This window comes from Sinocyclocheilus anshuiensis, unplaced genomic scaffold (genome assembly GCF_001515605.1).
Source record: "Sinocyclocheilus anshuiensis isolate Anshui unplaced genomic scaffold, SAMN03320099.WGS_v1.1 scaffold964, whole genome shotgun sequence".
NCBI lineage: Eukaryota > Metazoa > Chordata > Actinopteri > Cypriniformes > Cyprinidae > Sinocyclocheilus > Sinocyclocheilus anshuiensis.
In genome coordinates this window covers 476609-495802 of record NW_015552666.1, presented here as the reverse complement: position 1 = coordinate 495802, position 19194 = coordinate 476609, and the positions used below count along the sequence as shown (strand labels likewise).

The 19194-nt window shown below is 37.0% G+C and overlaps 1 protein-coding gene and 1 pseudogene across 4 annotated transcripts; both read left to right on the top strand.

The window, feature by feature from the left end:
- Positions 1 to 1114: 1114 nt before the first annotated feature.
- On the top strand, positions 1115 to 10243 carry LOC107667392 (cyclic AMP-dependent transcription factor ATF-7-like). 4 transcript variants are annotated; one of them, XM_016459058.1, is made up of 12 exons: positions 1115 to 1216; positions 2590 to 2665; positions 3110 to 3206; positions 4526 to 4656; positions 4761 to 4919; positions 5005 to 5159; positions 5430 to 5523; positions 6461 to 6580; positions 6764 to 6859; positions 7087 to 7275; positions 8901 to 9003; positions 9112 to 10243. In XM_016459058.1, exons 2-12 carry the CDS (start codon positions 2618 to 2620, stop codon positions 9297 to 9299), a joined length of 1380 nt encoding a protein of 459 aa, XP_016314544.1. In that variant the 5' UTR covers positions 1115 to 1216; positions 2590 to 2617; the 3' UTR covers positions 9300 to 10243. The 4 variants fall into 4 exon arrangements, with proteins under 4 accessions (XP_016314544.1, XP_016314547.1, XP_016314545.1 ...); XM_016459059.1 differs by lacking the exon at positions 1115 to 1216 and adding an exon at positions 1231 to 2445; XM_016459060.1 differs by lacking the exon at positions 1115 to 1216 and adding an exon at positions 1231 to 2485.
- A 2112-nt stretch (positions 10244 to 12355) lies between these two features.
- The window catches only part of LOC107667386 (disco-interacting protein 2 homolog B-A-like), a 36823-nt pseudogene continuing 29984 nt past the window's right edge, over positions 12356 to 19194 (top strand).

Sequence of the window (19194 nt, the reverse complement as noted above, 5' to 3'; positions counted from 1 at the left end):
GATGTATTTTCAGATTTTTATTTTCTATTTTTGGCAATATTATCCTTGGGGCGCAAATTATGTAGAAACTGTCACTAAAATTAGAAAAATCAGTGGACCTGGTTTTATTTTTTTTATTATTTTATCTGAATTAATTGATTTGATTCATAACTGGTTGGTGACATGAAATGTATTTTGTTTTGTTACTAATCTTATAACCCGTGTATGTTGTTACCTTTTCATATCTAAAAAGCTTCAGTTTTGAGTAGCGACTCTTTAGCCAAAAATGAAAAAAAGTATTGACCCTTTGTTTTTATTTCTATAGAGGGGTAGACATGGCAACTGCTGAGTGAAGTGTTTTGGATGATATTGTAGATGTTCAATAAAAGGGAAAAAAAAAGCTAATGGAAGAAAAATAAATGATAAAATGATTTTAATCTGCATTTATTTTTTTTATTCTTGAACAACCTAGTTGAAACTGCTTGAGGATTTCTATAGCAATTTCTTTTATAAACGAATTATTCTAAGTATTGCAACACTTGCTAGGCTTTCTAGAACTCAAGTAATTTTAAATTAAGTGTTATTTAAACTTCAATCAAATAGTGATTTTGTAATATCTAACAATTTATAAAATGAAGGGGAAAAACTCCTTTTTATTAGGATTTTTTTTTAATTATTGGTCCCAAACTGTGATATCCATATGGAAATTAATATCTACGTGATATCCATATAGTCCCCCATATAGACGTTTGATTGCAATTCTTTCTCTTTTTTTGGGGGGGGGGTGCATGGGAACAAAATCAAACAAAAAGTTGAATCCAAAATAAGTAACGAACCCGCACACTATCAATACTTGCTAATTCTTAGACGTTGCGTTTAATAAAGTTTAAGAATTAGCAAGTTATTGATAGTGTGCGGGTTCGTTACTTATTTTGGATTTAAATTATTTAAAGTTGAGTTAATGGCTATCATTCCGTTATATGCTTAAGGGCTTTATTAAGAGCATTTTTTCCCGTCTGTAATACCCGTTTTCATTTGACGCGTTGGGTGTGCAGCACAGAGATTTGTAAACTAAACTTCATCACGGCTTCAGATCGGTTACGTAACGACTTTAATCTGGGTTTGAGTATTACGTCAACATATCGCGAGATTTACATGTAGTGAGGTAGCTGGATGAAGCCGTTCCAAAGGTGGGAACGCGGAGAGAGAGGGAACGAGCGAGAGAGGGAGGAGCAGGGTAAGTTTGTAAACACTGAAACCCTTGGATGATTAACAGGCGACATGTAACTCATTTGGATTATCAGATGCATTACAATTATTGATTTCAAGTGTAGCAGCGCTGGTCGCGCGAATGGTGGAGGTGTCATGAGCACCGTGTGTACACTGCACGAGACGCGACATAATTAACGTTAATACATCCCCATTATAATCAATAATCTTCTCGCACTGGCATTGTAGCTTCGTTTAATATAATGGGCGTGTTCTTGTTTTGTTTCTTCGCGTCGCTCGCTTGCAGTGTAAATGGGGTGTTAGAGCCTGTTGGCTCGTGTGTGGTTAGCATTAGCCAGTTAGCTTTAGTGATGGGAAGTCTGACTCTTCTCTGCGAATCGGTTCTTTTGGAGAGTTCGTTAAAAAACTGGGTTAAGTGATTCAGATATTACGTACGCTGCCACGTAATTGCGTCATCTCGTGGTCACTGTTTTGCCAAATTGTGATATTAATAAAGTAACGTGTCTTATTTCAGTTGTTGTTTAAAAACAAAATCTTTTTAAAACCTTAAATATTTTTTACATGATTTTACTTTACATATTTTTACTAACGTTTTTGCACGTGTTGATAAAGCTGCCATACAATCACATCGTAAACATATCTACAATACATTTTAATTGTAACATTTCCGCTATGTAACTATTAAAGTCGTTTCACGTTTCGGTTCACTCGAAATGCTCCTTACTGTCAGTTATTTGATTCAGCTAGTTTCGTGGACGAGTCGTTCGGACAGGTCTTGTGAACCGGTTCAACCACTATATTGAACAGATCCGACTCAAAAGAACGATTCGTTCACGAATCGGACATCGCTAAGAACCTTTTAAACGAAACACACAGCGCGCCAGGAGTTAAGACAAATTCTCCGACATGTTATCTTTTCGTTAAAACACTTGTTATGGCTTTATTACATTCTAGTGTGGAGTAATTTTATTGTATAGATTATTCTGGAATGGCTTACAGAAGAAACGCATGCTAGCTTGCGTATGTGTTGGTGTGATAAAGCTTTTGGTTTGAAGCGGGTTTAATTTAGCGGAAATGTTCTTTAAACAGGGATGATCTCAGACAATAGTCAGATGAAAGCGTCTTATCATGTAATCATCACGCACATTATGCAATCAGTTGAACCCAGCAGGCCTCTGTGCTGCAATGAAGTCTAGATTCCTGTCAGCTGTCAAGAGACTGTACAACATGTCAAAGGCAAAGTTTGGGAGGAATTCTTTTAAATAGTGGTTTTATGGTCAGATGATTGTTTAAAAAATTGAGTTGAAGCGAATAGAAATTAGGTTTTTAAAAAGTCTGAGGTCTCATAAGATATAACTGTTCTTTCTGGATGGTGTTTAGAAGTGTCACAGGAAGTAGTTGATCTAAAATGGGAGACGATCGACCGTTTGTCTGCACTGCCCTGGGCTGTGGACAGGTAAGAGCTATTTTCTCGCATTATTACTCTTAAATTCTTCTTTTTATGATGGTCCTGCCCTTCTGTATAAGGCGTTTAACCCCTGTGCAGTCCTGACACTTTAGTCCAAATGTTTAAGGTTTTGGGAGCCCAATTATAAAGATTTAAGAATCTTTATGGCCCTTAATCTTGGGGCCAGCCAGTGACAGATTGTTGTCCAAAACTTTTATTCTAAAATCACACCAGCTGTTTTAATCCCTGCCACTGAGCAACTGTAAGAGGCTCCCATAGCACTGCATAACTGGATAACATAAGCCGTCATCAAAACAACAGATGGCCTGGTATCATCCACTGCTTCTCTGTTTCTAGCTTCCATCTGATTTGAAATAGGATGAGACGCAAATTGACGGAAAACTTTGAAGCGGGCTGATGCATATGTCTCTGTCGATGTTTCTCTCACGTTAGAGGTTTACCAACGAGGACCATTTGGCAGTGCACAAACATAAGCATGAGATGACGCTGAAATTCGGACAAGCTAGAACAGACACCGTTATCATAGCAGGTTTGTGTCCCCACATAGATGAATTTGTCATTCTGTTTGGTCAGAGTGCTTGTGTTAAGGCCTGTTCACACCAAGAATGATCATACTGTGTTTATTATAAGCGCACGCTGAAGTTATGTAATCTACTGCTTTAAATTTTTCAGTTCTTTAAAGTCGGGTAGATTCTGATTGGCGATGTTTAATCAAAAAACATTCTGGAAATGATTCCAATGATATAGTTCCTTTGTGTTGTAATAGACAAGGCTGGTTCACACCAAAGACAGTAACTACAACTATAAAGTTTTAAAGGGGTCATATGATGCGATTTCAAGTTCTCCTTTCTACTCTGTTGCCCTTTCGGGCTTGAACTGATGGTAAAACTAACAACATTATTAACGGTCTTGATATTTACTTTGAAAGCTGAAGCTCGCGATTATGGTAAGGGGCATTACATTTCTGACGAGTGCTTGTGGTGTTCGGCCAATCACAATGCACTGTGTCAGCTGGCCAATCAGAGCAGACTGCGCTTGTCAAAGGAGGGGGCTTTGTTGAAAACGACGTGTTTGAAAGAGGCGGGGCATAGAGGACCTACAATAATGTACAGTATTTGAAAAATAATGTGTTTTTTGAACATTAAAGCATGTCAACATATTGTGTTACACCAAATACACAAAATAATGATCTTTAAAATAGCATCATATGACCCCTTTAATTATCATTCTAATTCTGTGAGTGTAGGGACATCCACACTACAACTATAACAGTGATGACATAAAGGAATGATGTCATTTGTATCATTTTTTGGAACATTTGTTTCCAGCTGATGAATAATAAAAACATTGACAGCTAGTCAGAATCCATCCTGCTTTAAAGAGCTTGGACATTTAAAGTGTCAGACGACAGGTGAGTGCTGTTGTACAACAAAATTTGATATATATTACTTCTACACCAATGTCACAATAGTTAGTCGCCTTTGACTGTTTGTATTTGGTACAAATACTGTGTGTACTTGTTTAACTATACTTGTGAGGGCCAAATGTCCTCACTTATATAGTGAAATAATATGACAACCCACTAGTGAGGACATATTACTGGTCCTCATTAGTTAAAAAGGCTTATAAATTGGCCAGAGCATGTTTTGTTGTAAATCTAGTGTTTTGCACATGTTTCTGTGAGGGGTAGGTTTATGGGTTGGGTTAGGGAATAGAAAATATCATTAACCTGATAGAAAATCAATGGAAGTCAATGCAATGTCCTCACTAATATAGTCAAGCAAATGTGTGTGTGTGTGTGTGTGTGTGTGTGTGTGTGTGTGTGTGTGTGTGTGTGTGTGTGTGCAGATCAGACACCCACTCCCACTCGATTTCTTAAGAATTGTGAGGAGGTGGGTTTGTTTAGTGAGCTAGCTGGCTCCTTCGAGCAAGATCTCCGCAAAACACAAGAGGAGGAGGAGAGGAGAATAAAGGGCACGGTAAGATTTCAAATAAGGAATGTGTAAAATATTAAAGGGTTATCAACTTAAATGCTCTGTTTGACAAAGTTTATTTAATGAACTTGAGATCTTGAACCTCAAAGCTTCCAGCTCTACAGACACTTACAGAAGTTAAAGAGAGGGAGGGGCATCTTGAGATTGACTCCTCCCCTCCAGAAAGCCCTGACTCCGCCTCCAGCATGACAAACAGCAAAGATGCAGTTGCCATGGCAAAAGAGCCTATTGCCATGAGGAAAGCCAAGGTGAATTAAAATTTGTGGCAAGAAAATTACAGGGGTTTTTTTCCAAGTTCTGCATACAATATTGTCATGTATCTCACTTTTACAGGATGTTCCTCCACGAACTGCAGCAAGTTCCACCCCTACACCAACCATAGTTCGCCCAGGCTCTCTCCCACTTCACCAAGGATTCGACTCCATGAATCCAACTCAGCCCTCTCCCACCTCTGTTATCACCAGGACCCCTCCGTCAAACAGACTCAGGTACAAACACACTAGATCAGAGGGCACTTCATGTTAAAAAGGTAGTGAGCCTTTTTTTATGCATTATAGGTGTTGATCCAACCAAATTAAATCACTAGTCTGACTTTGTGATTGGTTGTGTTCATCCTCAGCAGTGAAGCAGTTTTACTCCTCTGAGTTTAAACTTTTTGTAATTGCATGAATCATTTCAGTGTTATTCACACCTCTGCTTCCTCACCCTTTCTGAGGAAAAAATGTCCTAAAATAGTACCTTTGTAACTCTGTTTTCAGCTCGCCGTCTGGTTCTTTTCCTATGCTGATGCAGCTTCCAAATGGTCAGACTGTTCCTCTGCTGCCCAGTCCAGGGCAGACTTCAGTCATATCGGTATGGAGATCTCACACACGGGCTTATTATGGCATGAGTCAGGGTAGTTGATTATTTATTCGTCATCTAACTGGTCAGCTAGTTAGAGTTAGTGAGGTCTGCAAGTTATGATTTGTTTTGTTTTAGTTTAAATATTTTTACAATTATTATTAGTCTTAGTGCTGCTTTAAAGGGGTTGCATTAAAAGACACAAATTCTTGGAGAGGATTTTATCAAGCTGAGAGTGTGCAGTGCAGTTAAACTCTCTCTGAGAATTTGCTTCCCAAAATTCATCCCATTTAAAGCACGGAAACTACAACCAACAAAACATTGGCTTTGCAGCTAATTCACTGCCTTTAAAAGTACATTTCTGGACAATTACTCTCAAACTTCTACATTTTATGTTATGTGCTTTTATCATTTTTATTAGTGTTTTTTTTTGTTTGTTTGTTTGTTTTTTATTTATATTTAGTATTTTTATTTTTACTTCAGTTTTAGTAATTTTGGTATTTTAGTACTTAATGTTATCTTCATTTTTAGTTGGAAGTATTAGTGTGGAATATTTGAGTGGAACACTCTCTGCTGTTTTTAACAGTTTTTTTTTTTCAGTTACTTGCACCATCAGCATGTTAAAAATAGTTCAACATTTATACATTCCGTTGCACTCTGTCCAGCTGTTTTTTAATGCAAGAATGCATCCTATGTGAACAGTCCTGTTGAACATGACCCTAAATCAGTCATTGTAATTATACAGATGGTCCTTAAGACCACTGACTTGTCAATTACGAAAATATATATCTTAAATCAAAACAATAGTAATTACTATTACCTTTACAGTATCTGTGATGACATTTTCAGCAATGACCCTCAAAACAAGTACACATCTGTTTTGTATTTGTGTCTATGCTTTGTGTTTAAATTATGTTAAGCTTGTGTTGCTGTGTGTGTGTATATATAGCTTGCCAGATCATCAAACCCAGTGCCCAATATCCCAGGGATTCCAGGCCCTCCTATTGGTGGAAGCAGCAGTGGCTCCTCCTCTCCGTCTGGATACAGTACACACTCTGATGCCAAGACGGTGAGAATGCGCACACCTACACCCACGCTAGCACACGCAGTGTTTACTTGGGTATAAATGCTTAACAATGGGCTTATTATGTAACGATTAATTAGCTACAAAAATGTAACGGCAGGTTTTGAGCATTAAATTAAATGTTGTGGTGTTTCCTTGTGTTTGTGTATGGGATCTGTCTCCATCTAGAGGCTAAAAGCAGCACTATCTCAGCAGAGTCCTAGTGGACCAGCACCAATACAAAAAACAGATCAGACTGAGACACCATCACCTGCTCAACCACAGGTGCTCACAAACATCTCATACCTGTGTTACATATATGATAGTATTTGCCTGTTCCTTTTGAATAGGGTTTGTGAATATTATCAATTGCTAAATAAATGGGTTTAAATGGGATATTTCATGGTAAATTAAGCTCAACTAAAGCATTATATATCAGTATACACTATTTAACTGTTGACATATGCATATAAGTTCTCAATCTATTTGACAGCTCATGCAATATCTTGCAGGTATCCCCTGCTCCACCAAAAGGAGGCCGCAGACGACGAGGGGCAGATATTGAGCCGGATGAGCGCAGGCGTCGTTTCCTTGAACGGAACAGAGCCGCTGCTTCCCGTTGCCGGCAAAAACGGAAAGTGTGGGTCAGTGCCCTGGAGAAACGCGCTGAGGAGCTAGCTACTTCTAACGTCACGCTTACTGTGAGTCAGGCTGAAAAGATACAAGAAACAAGATGATTTTGATTCATTACTGTTGAACAGTTTGGGGTCAACAAGTTTTTTTTTTTTGTTGCTTTTTTTTTTTAATTTAAAGAAATTAATACTCACACAGATGCATTATCTTGATCAGAAGTGACAAAAGTTACAAAAAATCTGTTTCAAACAAATGCTGTTCTGTTGAATTTTATAAACATACAAGAATCCGTAAAAATGTATCACGGTTTCCACAACAATATTAAGCAGCACAACTTTTTTCAGCATTGATAATAATGAGAAATGAGTACCAAATCAGAATATTCGAATGATCATGTGACATTGAAGACTGGAGTAATGATTGCTGAAAATTCAGCTTTGCTATCACAGGAATAAATAAATTAGAATGCAGAATTGGTGAGCATAAGAGCTTTTATCAAGCTGAGAGTGTGCAGTGCAGTTAAACTCTCTCTGAGAATTTGCTTCCCAAAATTCATCCCATTTAAAGCACGGAAACTACAACCAACAAAACATTGGCTTTGCAGCTAATTCACTGCCTTTAAAAGTACATTTCAGCACAACTACTCTCATACTTCTAAATGCCTGCTGTAAGCAATGTTCATGTTTTTTGAATAACCTGTAGGTCTCTGTGTTGTTTTGTGAAATGTAATGGTTTTATTCAGTAAAAGGTTGTAGTTATTAGTTCAGTATTATTATTATTTTTTTTAATGATTTTATAGAATATCAATATTTTGAGTTGGCTTTTATTGTGTATTTTCAGTTTTCTTTTAAATTTTTTATGTGCTTTTATCAGTTTTACTAGTGTTTTTTTTTTCTCAGATTTGTTTAGTATTTTTATTTGTACTTCAGTTTGAGTAATTTTGGTATGTTAGTACTTAATCTTGTTTAATTTTTAGTTGGACATATTAGTGTGGAATATTTGTTACCCATGGAGGAATGTGTGTTCTTACACTCTGCTTTTTTTTTTTTTCAATTACTTGCACCATCAGCATGTCAAGTTAAAAATAGTTCAACATTTATGCATTCCGTTGCACTCTGTCCAGCTGTTTTTAATGCAAGAATGCATCCTATGTGAACAGTCCTGTTGAACATGACCCTAAATCAGTCATTGTAATTATACAGATGGTCTTTAAGACCACTGACTAGTCAATGAGCACCAAATCAGAATATTAGAATGATCATGTGACATTGAAGACTGGAGTAATGATTGCTGAAAGCAACGGCTTTGCCATCACAGGAATCAATTACATTGTAAAGTCTATTAAAAGAGAAAACATTTTACATTATAATAATATTTTACAATTTCACCGTTTTACTGTATTTCTGATAAATTTTGAATAAATGCAGAATTGGTGAGCATAAGAGATTTCTTTTAAAAAAACAACACAAACACACACAAATCTTACTGATCCCAATTTTTTGAACGGAATATTTAAATTTTTGATCATGCCATTGGTTAAGCCAATATCTAACTGGTCATGCACTTTTTTGGGGGTATAAACCTATTAATGGCTTTCTTATTGTTGTCTCTACATATTAAGCAGAGATAGTATATCCAAAAATGACATTTCTTCATGACTTCCTTGACACAGTCGTGTATATGTGCTTGACAGAATGAAGTGTCCGTGTTGAGGACTGAGGTGACACGTCTGAAGGAGCTGCTGTTGGCCCATAAGGACTGCCCTGTTACTGCCATGCAGAAAAAAGCATATCTCGGTACACCATCTATCCATCATCATCCTCCCACCCGGCCAACATATTTTCTTTATTTGTCCTAAATCCCTATGCATAATATTCATCCTTCCTCCGTTTCCCTCCCTTTAGCTGCAGGAGTGGATGAGATTTCAGCATCGGCGTTGGTGATGCCTGTGTCAGTACCGGCTCCGGTGTCGGTTAATGGTCTGAGTGTGCGTGCGGCAGAGGCTGTTGCTGTTTTAGCGGGAATGGGCTCGGGCCAGTGGAGTAACACAGCTGGAGATGCTTCCTCCCAATCGCAGCCCACATCCAGATGATGAGCATATCGTTCAGCCAATGGGAACTCAATATACTTTCAAAGGAGCGAATCCCCCTTTCCCCTCAAAACTGTCAGTCCTGGTGTGTTTGTAAATGCTCTCATGTGACAAATGGGAACCAATGTTACCACGCTCTGACCACACCCTGCTCACCCTTAGCCTATCACAGACTCTCCCCCGGGCTAAGTAGTGACATCATAGGACTCCCCTTTCAGACTGCAGACTAGGAAGCACTGCAGTGGAAATGAAGTCTCTTCTGTCATCTCTATAAAATACACCTTTACATATACTTGTATAGATCTTCTCACTAATGCATTGAGTTGATATTTGTCTCGTTTGCAGGAATTTCTGCTTATTTTGCTTTTTATCCAATGGTTTTTATAATATAATGATTCGTTGCATGATTCTGGCCACATTAGAAAGATGATTGCTACATTATGCAGATAAGTTTAACACATTTCTCTGTGACACTATCTCTCACATACTCACTCTTACCATTTTTCCCAGTTTCCCTTTCTCTCTTCTCCTCTCTGGCTTAATTTTACTGTTGTATCTAAAGTAACCTCTCAGGTCTGTGCTTCTGTGGCTGTTTTGGTGAAGATCGTGTCCCACATTTAGCGTAACCTGGCATTGCAGAATGGGCTCACAAAAGCTTAAGAATGGAGAGAAAATATATTTTTATATTTGAATATCGTTATTGGTTTGTCTGCGTTTTGCAATATATATATATATATATATGGATATAACGGGTAGCGTAACCATGTGAACATGTTTTAGATCAGTATGATTACGATATGCTCTGCTGAATTATAGGTATCTTTAACCAAAATACATAAATCTTTTGCATTTATGTTAGACCCCAAAGTTTAAGTGCATCTGGTCTCATAACAGGGAACACACACACAAAAACTCACGCGTAATGACTCTTATGCTTGCATTTCGTGAATGTAGTAACCTCTCAGGTCTGTGCTTCTGTGGCTGTTTTGGTGAAGATCGTGTCCCACATTTAGCGTAACCTGGCATTGCAGAATGGGCTCACAAAAGCTTAAGAATGGAGAGAAAATATATTTTTATATTTGAATATCGTTATTGGTTTGTCTGCGTTTTGCAATATATATATATATATATATGGATATAACGGGTAGCGTAACCATGTGAACATGTTTTAGATCAGTATGATTACGATATGCTCTGCTGAATTATAGGTATCTTTAACCAAAATACATAAATCTTTTGCATTTATGTTAGACCCCAAAGTTTAAGTGCATCTGGTCTCATAACAGGGAACACACACAAAAACTCACGCGTAATGACTCTTATGCTTGCATTTCGTGAATGTACAGTAGTTAACTAACCCGGCTATGAATGTGAAGTCTCGTTTCAAAATGGTTGAAATGCTTTTGAGTAAGTTGGGTGTTAGAATGGTGTTATAGAAATAAAAATATTGTTATTTCTTTTTTGGGGCCTGAAAGACACACTTGGCCACCCTGAATGAATTTCAACTGGTCCGCATAACTAACACATAACTTAAGTTGCATTCCATTAAACAGTTGATGTCTGATCACTTTTAAATAGGATAATCTGCATTAGTTTAAGCTAACTGTTGCTGTTTTTTAAAATCCAATTTTGAATATGATTTTTTATGGAAGCCCATTTCTGCCACATAAGAAACAAATCATGCCGTGATAAATCATATCTATGACATAAAAAAAAACAAAATTATGACATAAAAGTCAAAATTATGAGATAAAAAGTCAAAATTACTGCATAAAAAGTCATAATTACATCAAAGGTTGAAATAAAAACAAAAAAATAGGTGTAATTTCTTTTTTGTTTTTGTACGTCATGAATTTTTATCATAATTTTGACTTTTTATCTCATAAACATAAGTTTTAATGTTATCTTTTTATCTCATAATTAAGATTTACCAAGTCATGTTTTTTTTTCTTATGCTTAGGAAATTGGCTTCATAGGTTTTGGACAATGGCATCATTTTTCCTCTTGCAATGCATTTTGCTTAGATGATGTGTAGATTATCTAGGTGTTTTTTTTTTAATGATCCAATCTGCCATATCAGTTTCTGTCACTGACCTTCCTTGCATCTGGATTTATCCTGTTTAGATGTAGAACGCACTGCTTTCCACAGTGTGTATAACTCACTGATCCCAAATTGTGTAATGTGTAAGTGAAGCCCTTAAAGAGTTGTAAATATGAAATGAGTGTCAGCGTGCAAACATTGCTTACTGTATGATATTGACTAACTGAAACGGTCCTTAAGATATGTTATAATTAAACATTGTTGGAACTCTAGCCTCTTGTACATTCAATGAGATGCTTTGAGCTGGTTTTCTGCCATTTTTATCATCTTGTTTTGAAGGTGTTCTATTCCACTGTATATAGAGGTGGTATGGTGGGGTTTGTGTGCGTGACCGCTCTGTGTATGTGGAATAGCTTGAATGACGTGCATAGCCTATGCATTCTGTTGTTTAGCAGTGTGAGCAATATAAACATTACAAGCCTTGTATAAGTGTATAACATAATATTTACAATGATATGGACACAAGTAGGGATATATTTCTTAATTAACATGTTATCACCCATTCACTACAACCCTTATATCTAGTCTAAAACTACCTTAAGACAGTGCACTTTCTATATTATAGTTATCTATAGTTATCTCAGCTTGTGAAAAGTCAACTTGTGATGAGTGGTTGTCAGTATATTATAAAGGTACAAAACAGATTTTAGTAGCCTATATTACCATATCCATTAATTAAATGTACATTTTAAGGTTGTGCAAAATCTTTTTCTCCCTCTTTTGACAGACTTGGTTGCTATGTTGCGTGGAAAAGAGCTGCGTGAAGCTTCTTCAAAATGTCTCCCTTTTTTCACTACCTACGGATCTAGAAAGACAAAAGGGTGAGTAAATAATGACAGATTTTTTTTTACATACATTGCATTAGATAAAGAAAGATTCTCTCTCACCACACAAGAGGGAGCAAAATCGCCGCGGATTCAGAGCACAGGCTCAGACTCCTCATCCCGAGTCCTGGTCATGTGACTCTTCCCATCGGTTGGGATTTCTCTCTCGGCATGGCGGAGATGATGGAGCTTGGTCTGCCGTCTAATACCATTTGTCTTTCACTGTGAGGAGGACACGGGTATCTTTGTTGTCGGTAAACCGTTCTGCGCTGTTCTTTCCTCCGGCTTCGGGCCATAATGGCGGAGCGTGGTGTGGATGTGTCCGCTCTCCCCCAAGAGGTCCGGGAGCAGCTCGCTGAGCTGGATCTGGAGCTGTCGGAGGGTAAGACTTTAAACAACAACGGCTCTTCCTTCCTCGTTTCAACGCGTGCATTTGGATGGTTATGTATTGAATTGACAGGCTCAGTCTTGCATCTTCAAGAAGAGCATCCACACAGGTTCTGTGATGATGCTTCAATGTCGCCGCCGCTCGCGGAAACACACTGACCTCGTTTTTCTGCATCTCACTGGTTCAACGTCGCATTTATCCGAATTGTAAACGTCTATTCCGCTTTGTTTTGCGCTTTAATTGTCCTGACATTGCTCTAATATGTTTCCTTATTAACTGTTACGTTGCGCAAAACAAAAACACCGCGCCTGTGAAGCTCGCTGGACGTATTTATGTGATTATTTACAGGCCACGGTTATTCTGCATATGTGTCTCTTCATACTTCACACAGACTCCATCAAGAAGTATTATGTGTTAGTTGTATGTTTGGTCTTTACTTAATTTGATAATGGAAAAAATATTGCAAGTTTGTAATAGCCTGCTGTTTGAAATTAATAGCTTTAGTGATATTTACTCTATATATTGCTGTTATTGTAATGGGTAGGCTACTCTGTTTATGGGTAAGCTATAATGGGTAAACTAACATTTATCCTAAGGCTCGATGCTTTATTAATGATATTACTGCTCGACTCATTGACCGTGTTATTAATAGACCTAAACTAATTTTTCCTCCATAAACAATCAGCACCTATAAGATTCAATGAGAGGTCATGTATGGCATTTAACATTTATTCCTTAGAATGAAAAGGTACCTTTTTTTCCTTACTGGTATTTTTATTTATTTATTTATTTCTCTAGTACTTGTGCATTGGATATTACTTATTCCTTTGCTAATTATTAAATTCAGATAAATAGTTAAAATAGTTACTGATAGTATGTATTCTAGTTACATACTATCAATAGCATATGTACATTTTCACTAGGACTATTAAGTGTTAGTTCTTATTCATTGTATTAAATTATTTAAAAGTTTATTAAGATATACATTATTTATAAATATTAAATCTTTATTAAATAAATACAGACCATTAAACAGAAGTGGACTGTCAATATCCCAGCAACAGACCAATAGAATTCACTGACAAACATTTGCAAGAACTAAAATTTGCAAAATTACTGTCCAGTAATTGCTAGTATCTAAAGAATAGTTAACTGCAAATTTGAAGAAAATGCTAGTCATTATTAAATTGCATTTATACATTAAAGTAAGTATTAGTAACATAAAATAGACATTGGTTCTATGGAATAAATTAAAACAGCTTGCCATAAGACATGTAAATCGCTCACTCAGACAATGGAACTTGGCATAGAGTGGACTGGTGTCACATGTGAAACTTTTCCGGGCCTTTGAATATATAGCTTCAATGTCATGCAATAACATATGCACATTTCATGTAAGCTAAATATTACTCTTTATTTAGCATTTTAAATGGTCTTCAGTATGAACAGTGAGTCTAAACCTCAAAAATACACTGATGAAGTATTACACAGATATGTGTGTGGTTGTTTACATTTAGCGTGCCGTTACTGTCATTGTGATTCATTGCAGAAGGGGCTCTGTTTGCCTGTGTGTTTAGTCATCCTTATGTGTTATATAAGCCTTTCAGCAGTGGTGTATGAAAGATTCAGAAGAGCAAAACAATATCTTAAACAGCATTACCGTAATATAAAAAGAGATTCTCATTTATCTCTGCACCAGAGAATCGTTTGGAATAACAGCTGATCTGCCATCAGTACAGCCTGGACTCATTCTCAGTATGTCTCCCACACAGCAAATCAAGAGAGCACCTGGAGGCAGATTACAAATGATGGGCTAGTTTGCTTTTGGCTTCACTTACTATTGTCAGGTTGTTTTTCTATTTTACGACAGTTGCGTACATTGTCTTGTGTCCTTACTGATGCGGTTTTGCAAACACACACATGCTATCTCTTTCTGTTTTATGTTTAAGTTTTTAATTTCCCAAAGGTTTGGATCTTGAACCATTTTGTATCGTCATATATATATATTTATGTATTAGCTAAGACTGCGTATCTGTTTCTCAAAGCCCACAATGCAGTCCTGGCACAATTCACAGTCCCCACCTACAGTCCTCACTTTTTGGCTCTTAGACAGGCGATGCCTACTGCAGCCTTTAAAATACAGTCAAAACGGACTCATTCAGTAAGTAGCGAGGTTTGTGTTAAAGTCTTAGCATGTATATGAGCATATGTTTAGCATCACACCCATATCGTCTTGCCTTTGCACTAATGACTGTATAGGTGACAGCACAAAGAAAAGGTCACAATGAAAGACTCTTTATTTCAGTCTTTGAAGACTGAAATGACCAGTGGGAGTATGGCTGCTTTCAGCTCACTGCTCAAAGACCCTGCTTTGACGATTTTTGTTTGGGTTCAGACATAATAGTAGTGTAGTTTTGGCCATGTTTGACAGTATAGTTTATGGGGCTGCTGTTATTTTTAGCATGCTTAGATAGCATAGGCCTTTTACTATTTTAATAGCAGAATAATGTGTTATGACAATATTAACACATTTGTATGAATAGTAACAGTTGTCACTAACAAAATAGTACTGTAAAATATGATGGCATTGGATATGTTTCCATGCTAATGGCATGTTTTTTTGGACATTGTACCACACATGTGGCTAAGGATGGTATGAATGATTGATTTATACAGTATAATTCTTCCTTACACAGTATAATTTTCCCTCTCTGGGGCTGTGCATTTACTTCTCATTTTACTTCAGTAAAGTGATATATTTCAAAGACATTCAACAATTAATTTCAGATTTTTTTTTTTTTAGAAAATATTTCTATAAATTTCTCTTAAATGTATCTTTTGTACAGAAATCTTAATTTTAATTATGCTTAATAATTATTAAAAATATCCATATATGTAAAATGCACAAAATGTTCTTTCATATAATATCCATACATTTATAAATACGTTGCTAAAATTGCTACATTTTTCCTGTCAGCAGAAAAAAAATCCTTATTGTTGAACCCTGTAAACTATACAAATAGGCTTAATATTACTTACAACTTATAACATCCAAGTGAAGATATAACACCAACTGTGCTGTTCTACAAGAACATTTGATATTTAGTCTAATTTAAAGATTATAGTTAGGCGCCCTGTTCAAAGTTGGGTACTGCATGTAAGGTTGTAGAGTCCTTATATGACGACGTCATAATCATGAGTCAGACCTCCAGCAGCAGCAGAGAAGACTATGCGATTATGGCTGCTTTCATTCCCCGATTTAAGTTGATCCGAAGGCACATTCGGTATGAAAACATTTCTATATTGTGATTCTTTATATTTAGTTAATTCTTTATACTTTATATGCCGGATGTTAACCTTATTGCCTTTATCGTGCAAATTGTGCGATCTATTTCTGATGATGTGATGCTAGTCATTCTCTGTATAAAGAGCTTGTTATGTCTTATGTGATCACATTATTGATTTACATGCTTATATTTCTGTATTTTTTGTATGTTTACAGTTTTACGTTATTCCAAGATCGATAGTAAAGCTGGAGAAAAGATTCCTTGCGTCTGTTGTTATTGGAAGGCATTATCTGTCTGCCAAATCAAGCAGGGCGTTGATAAGAGGGCAGAACACCAACTTATCAGAAAAAAATAAATAAATAAAAAAACAGAATCACTGAGTTGGAAAAAGGATCACCCCCCCTCCTAAAAGTTACTTAAACTCCATCAGGAGTAGCTAATCACCTTCTCAATGGCACATAAAGCTATTTGACTTTCAGCTGTGATCAGCTGTGGTAATTTTGATTAGCTCAACATGAAAAGACCTTTCCTGGAGAATATCAGTCATTGGTAGTGCAACTGAAGCAGACAATCACCTATGGGTGGCAAGGCACTGTCAAAAGATCTCCGGGATAAAGTTGTGGACAGGTACAAGTCAGGAGATGGATACATAAAAAGGCTTTAACAATGCCTAGAAGCACAGTGAAGTCTATGATTAAGAAGTGGAAGGTATTTGGTAAAACACAAGACTCTCCCTGGATCAGGATGTCGCTCCAAACTGGATGAAAGAGCCAGGAGGAAACTACTCAGAGAGGCGACCAAGAGGCCTACAGCAACACTAAAGCAGTTGCAGGAATTTATGACATAGAGTGGTCATGTGCATGTGACAAAAATATCACAAATTCTCCACAAATGTGGCTTGTATGGGAGGGCTGCAAGAAAAAAGACACCCCTCAAGAGAGGCCACATGCAGTCAGCCTGAGCTTTGCCAAAACGCACCTTGAACATTCTGAGGCAGATGAGACTAAAATTTAATTATTTGGCCTCAACACCAAACAATATGTCTGGTGGAAATCCAATACAGCTCACCATCCAAATAACAGCATTCCTACAGTAAAGCATGGAGGTGGTAATATCCTGTTATGGGGTGTTTCTCTGCAGCAGGGAGCACTTGTCAGGATAGAAGGAAAAATGAATGGGGCAAAATACCGTCAAATTCTTGAGGAAAATCTGCTGCCCTCTGCCAGAAAGTTGTCAATGGGAAGAAGGTTTACCTTCCAACATGACAAAGCACACAGCAATACTGACCACACAGTGGTTGAAGGAGAAAAAGGTGAATGTTCTTGCATGACCTAGTTAGAGCCCAGACTTCCCCATTGAAAATATGTGGAATGACTTGAAGACTGCAGTCCACAAACAGTCACCATCAGATTTAACTGAACTTGAGCAGTTCTGCAAAGAAGAGTGGACAAATATTGCAAAGTCTAGATGTGCAAAGTTAGTAGAGTCATATCTCTACAGACTAAAGGCTGTAATTAAAACAAAAGTGGTTCAGCAAAATACTGCCGCAAGGGGGTGATGCTTTTTCCAACTCAATGATTGTTTTTTATTTTTTTATGACATGTTGGTGTTATATCTTTCACGTAGATGTTATAAGCTGCAATGAGTAAATACAGCTGGATAAAACAAAAACTGTATCCATCTTCATTTCAGGCTGCAAAGCAACAAAATGTGATCATTTTAAATGGGGGTGATTATTTTCTATACCCACTGTATTTAAACATGCATACATTTAAAAATATGTAGCTAAAATTGCTAAATTTTTCCTTGGCCAACAGAAAACACTTCCTAATTTTTAAGTCCTGTCAATTATACAAATTAAGTCATAACATACTATATTTATTAAGTATATATTTGTACATATAAAATAGTTTTAAAGCAATTACTTGTGTGCATGCATTTGTTTACACTACAGTAACAAGACAGGAGATGATTTTAAGATGACAGGTCTGCAGAGACTCCACCATCAGCAAGTATTCATTATTTGTAATGTACGTGTGTTGTGAATGAAATAGTTTGTTTCTGTGTGTGTGTCTTCATGACAGAGGAAGAGGGGTGGAGATAGGAGGTTGTGACACATTCACACACAATGAGCACCATTGAAAGCATCAGGGCTGAGCAGTCGTGATCTCTGCTTGAATTCCCAGCACATGCTCAGACGCTTTTATGCACTTAAGCTGATCAAATGAGTTGTGTGTGTGTGGAAATCCTCTTCCATATCTGGTCAGCATATACTTAAACTAAAGAGGCTCGGACCAGCTGTATAATGTCTGATTGTGTGCATCTGTTCAGGTAACCTCAGTAGCTAAGCACCCACTGTGACTGTAGGAGGACAGGCAGCGGGCTTTCTGAATTGTAAAGAAAAAGAGAGAAAGAGGCAGAGTGGGGGAGAGAGACCTAGGGACAAAACAGAGAGAGAGAGATTACTCTAAACTAGGTCACAGAGCATCGGGAAGCAAATACACTAATTTACCCATGATTCACAGCAAGCTTTCTGACATGTTTTGCTGTCTCTCCCACTATCTTCTCTCTGTTTTCTCCTCTTTCCCACCATGTTATTGCTTGTTGTTTCCTTTAAAAAATGTTTTATCTTTACTGGTTCGTGTAGCTAGCTCGCTCTGAAGCGCATGCCATACAGGACATGTTAATAGTTAATATCTTTTGCAATGCTTGCGATATGGGTTCCTCGCTAACTGAATTATTCACCGGTCTGTGATGGACATCAGGTTTGAAAAGGAAGAGATGCACACTTTACTTCTGGTAGACACACACTATAGACACAAATTCAGTCAGAGAGCAAGAGTTTTTCCAGCTGCCAGGTGGAGCTTATATCTATTTCATAACACTTTCCACTCAGGTAACACTCATCAAGATGGACTCTTGGAGTCAGAAGTCCTTGCTAGCAAAAAGTAAAGTTTTTGGACATATACCATGGTATTTTTTTGTACTATGTAAATACCATATATGAATTTACTGTAGTAATCATTCATGGTACATATCAAAGATTCAATGTAAATTTTCTATGCAGATTTTTTTCACCTTGTATTTTTGTGAAAAGTGTGAAGGTGCGGTCACATTAGCAAAATTTCTGCTAAATTAAAAACAAAAAAATGAACAAATAAAAAGGTCTATTGTAAATAATATAGGGCTGAATGAAGCACAGCTCACACAGAAGTCACTTCCAAATCAATTAGCTTTTTTCTTTTAAAGCAGCAGATTCGCATGACCAACTGAAAAGCATGCAAAATCTGTGTGGGGA

Coding starts and splice junctions, on each gene's coding strand:
- LOC107667392 (XM_016459058.1), top strand. CDS start 2,618: ATGGGAGACGATCGACCGTTTGTCTGCACTGCCCTGGGCTGTGGACAG. Junction 4,657..4,760: donor AGAGGAGAATAAAGGGCACG/GTAAGATTTCAA, acceptor TGAACCTCAAAG/CTTCCAGCTCTACAGACACT. Junction 6,581..6,763: donor CACACTCTGATGCCAAGACG/GTGAGAATGCGC, acceptor GTCTCCATCTAG/AGGCTAAAAGCAGCACTATC.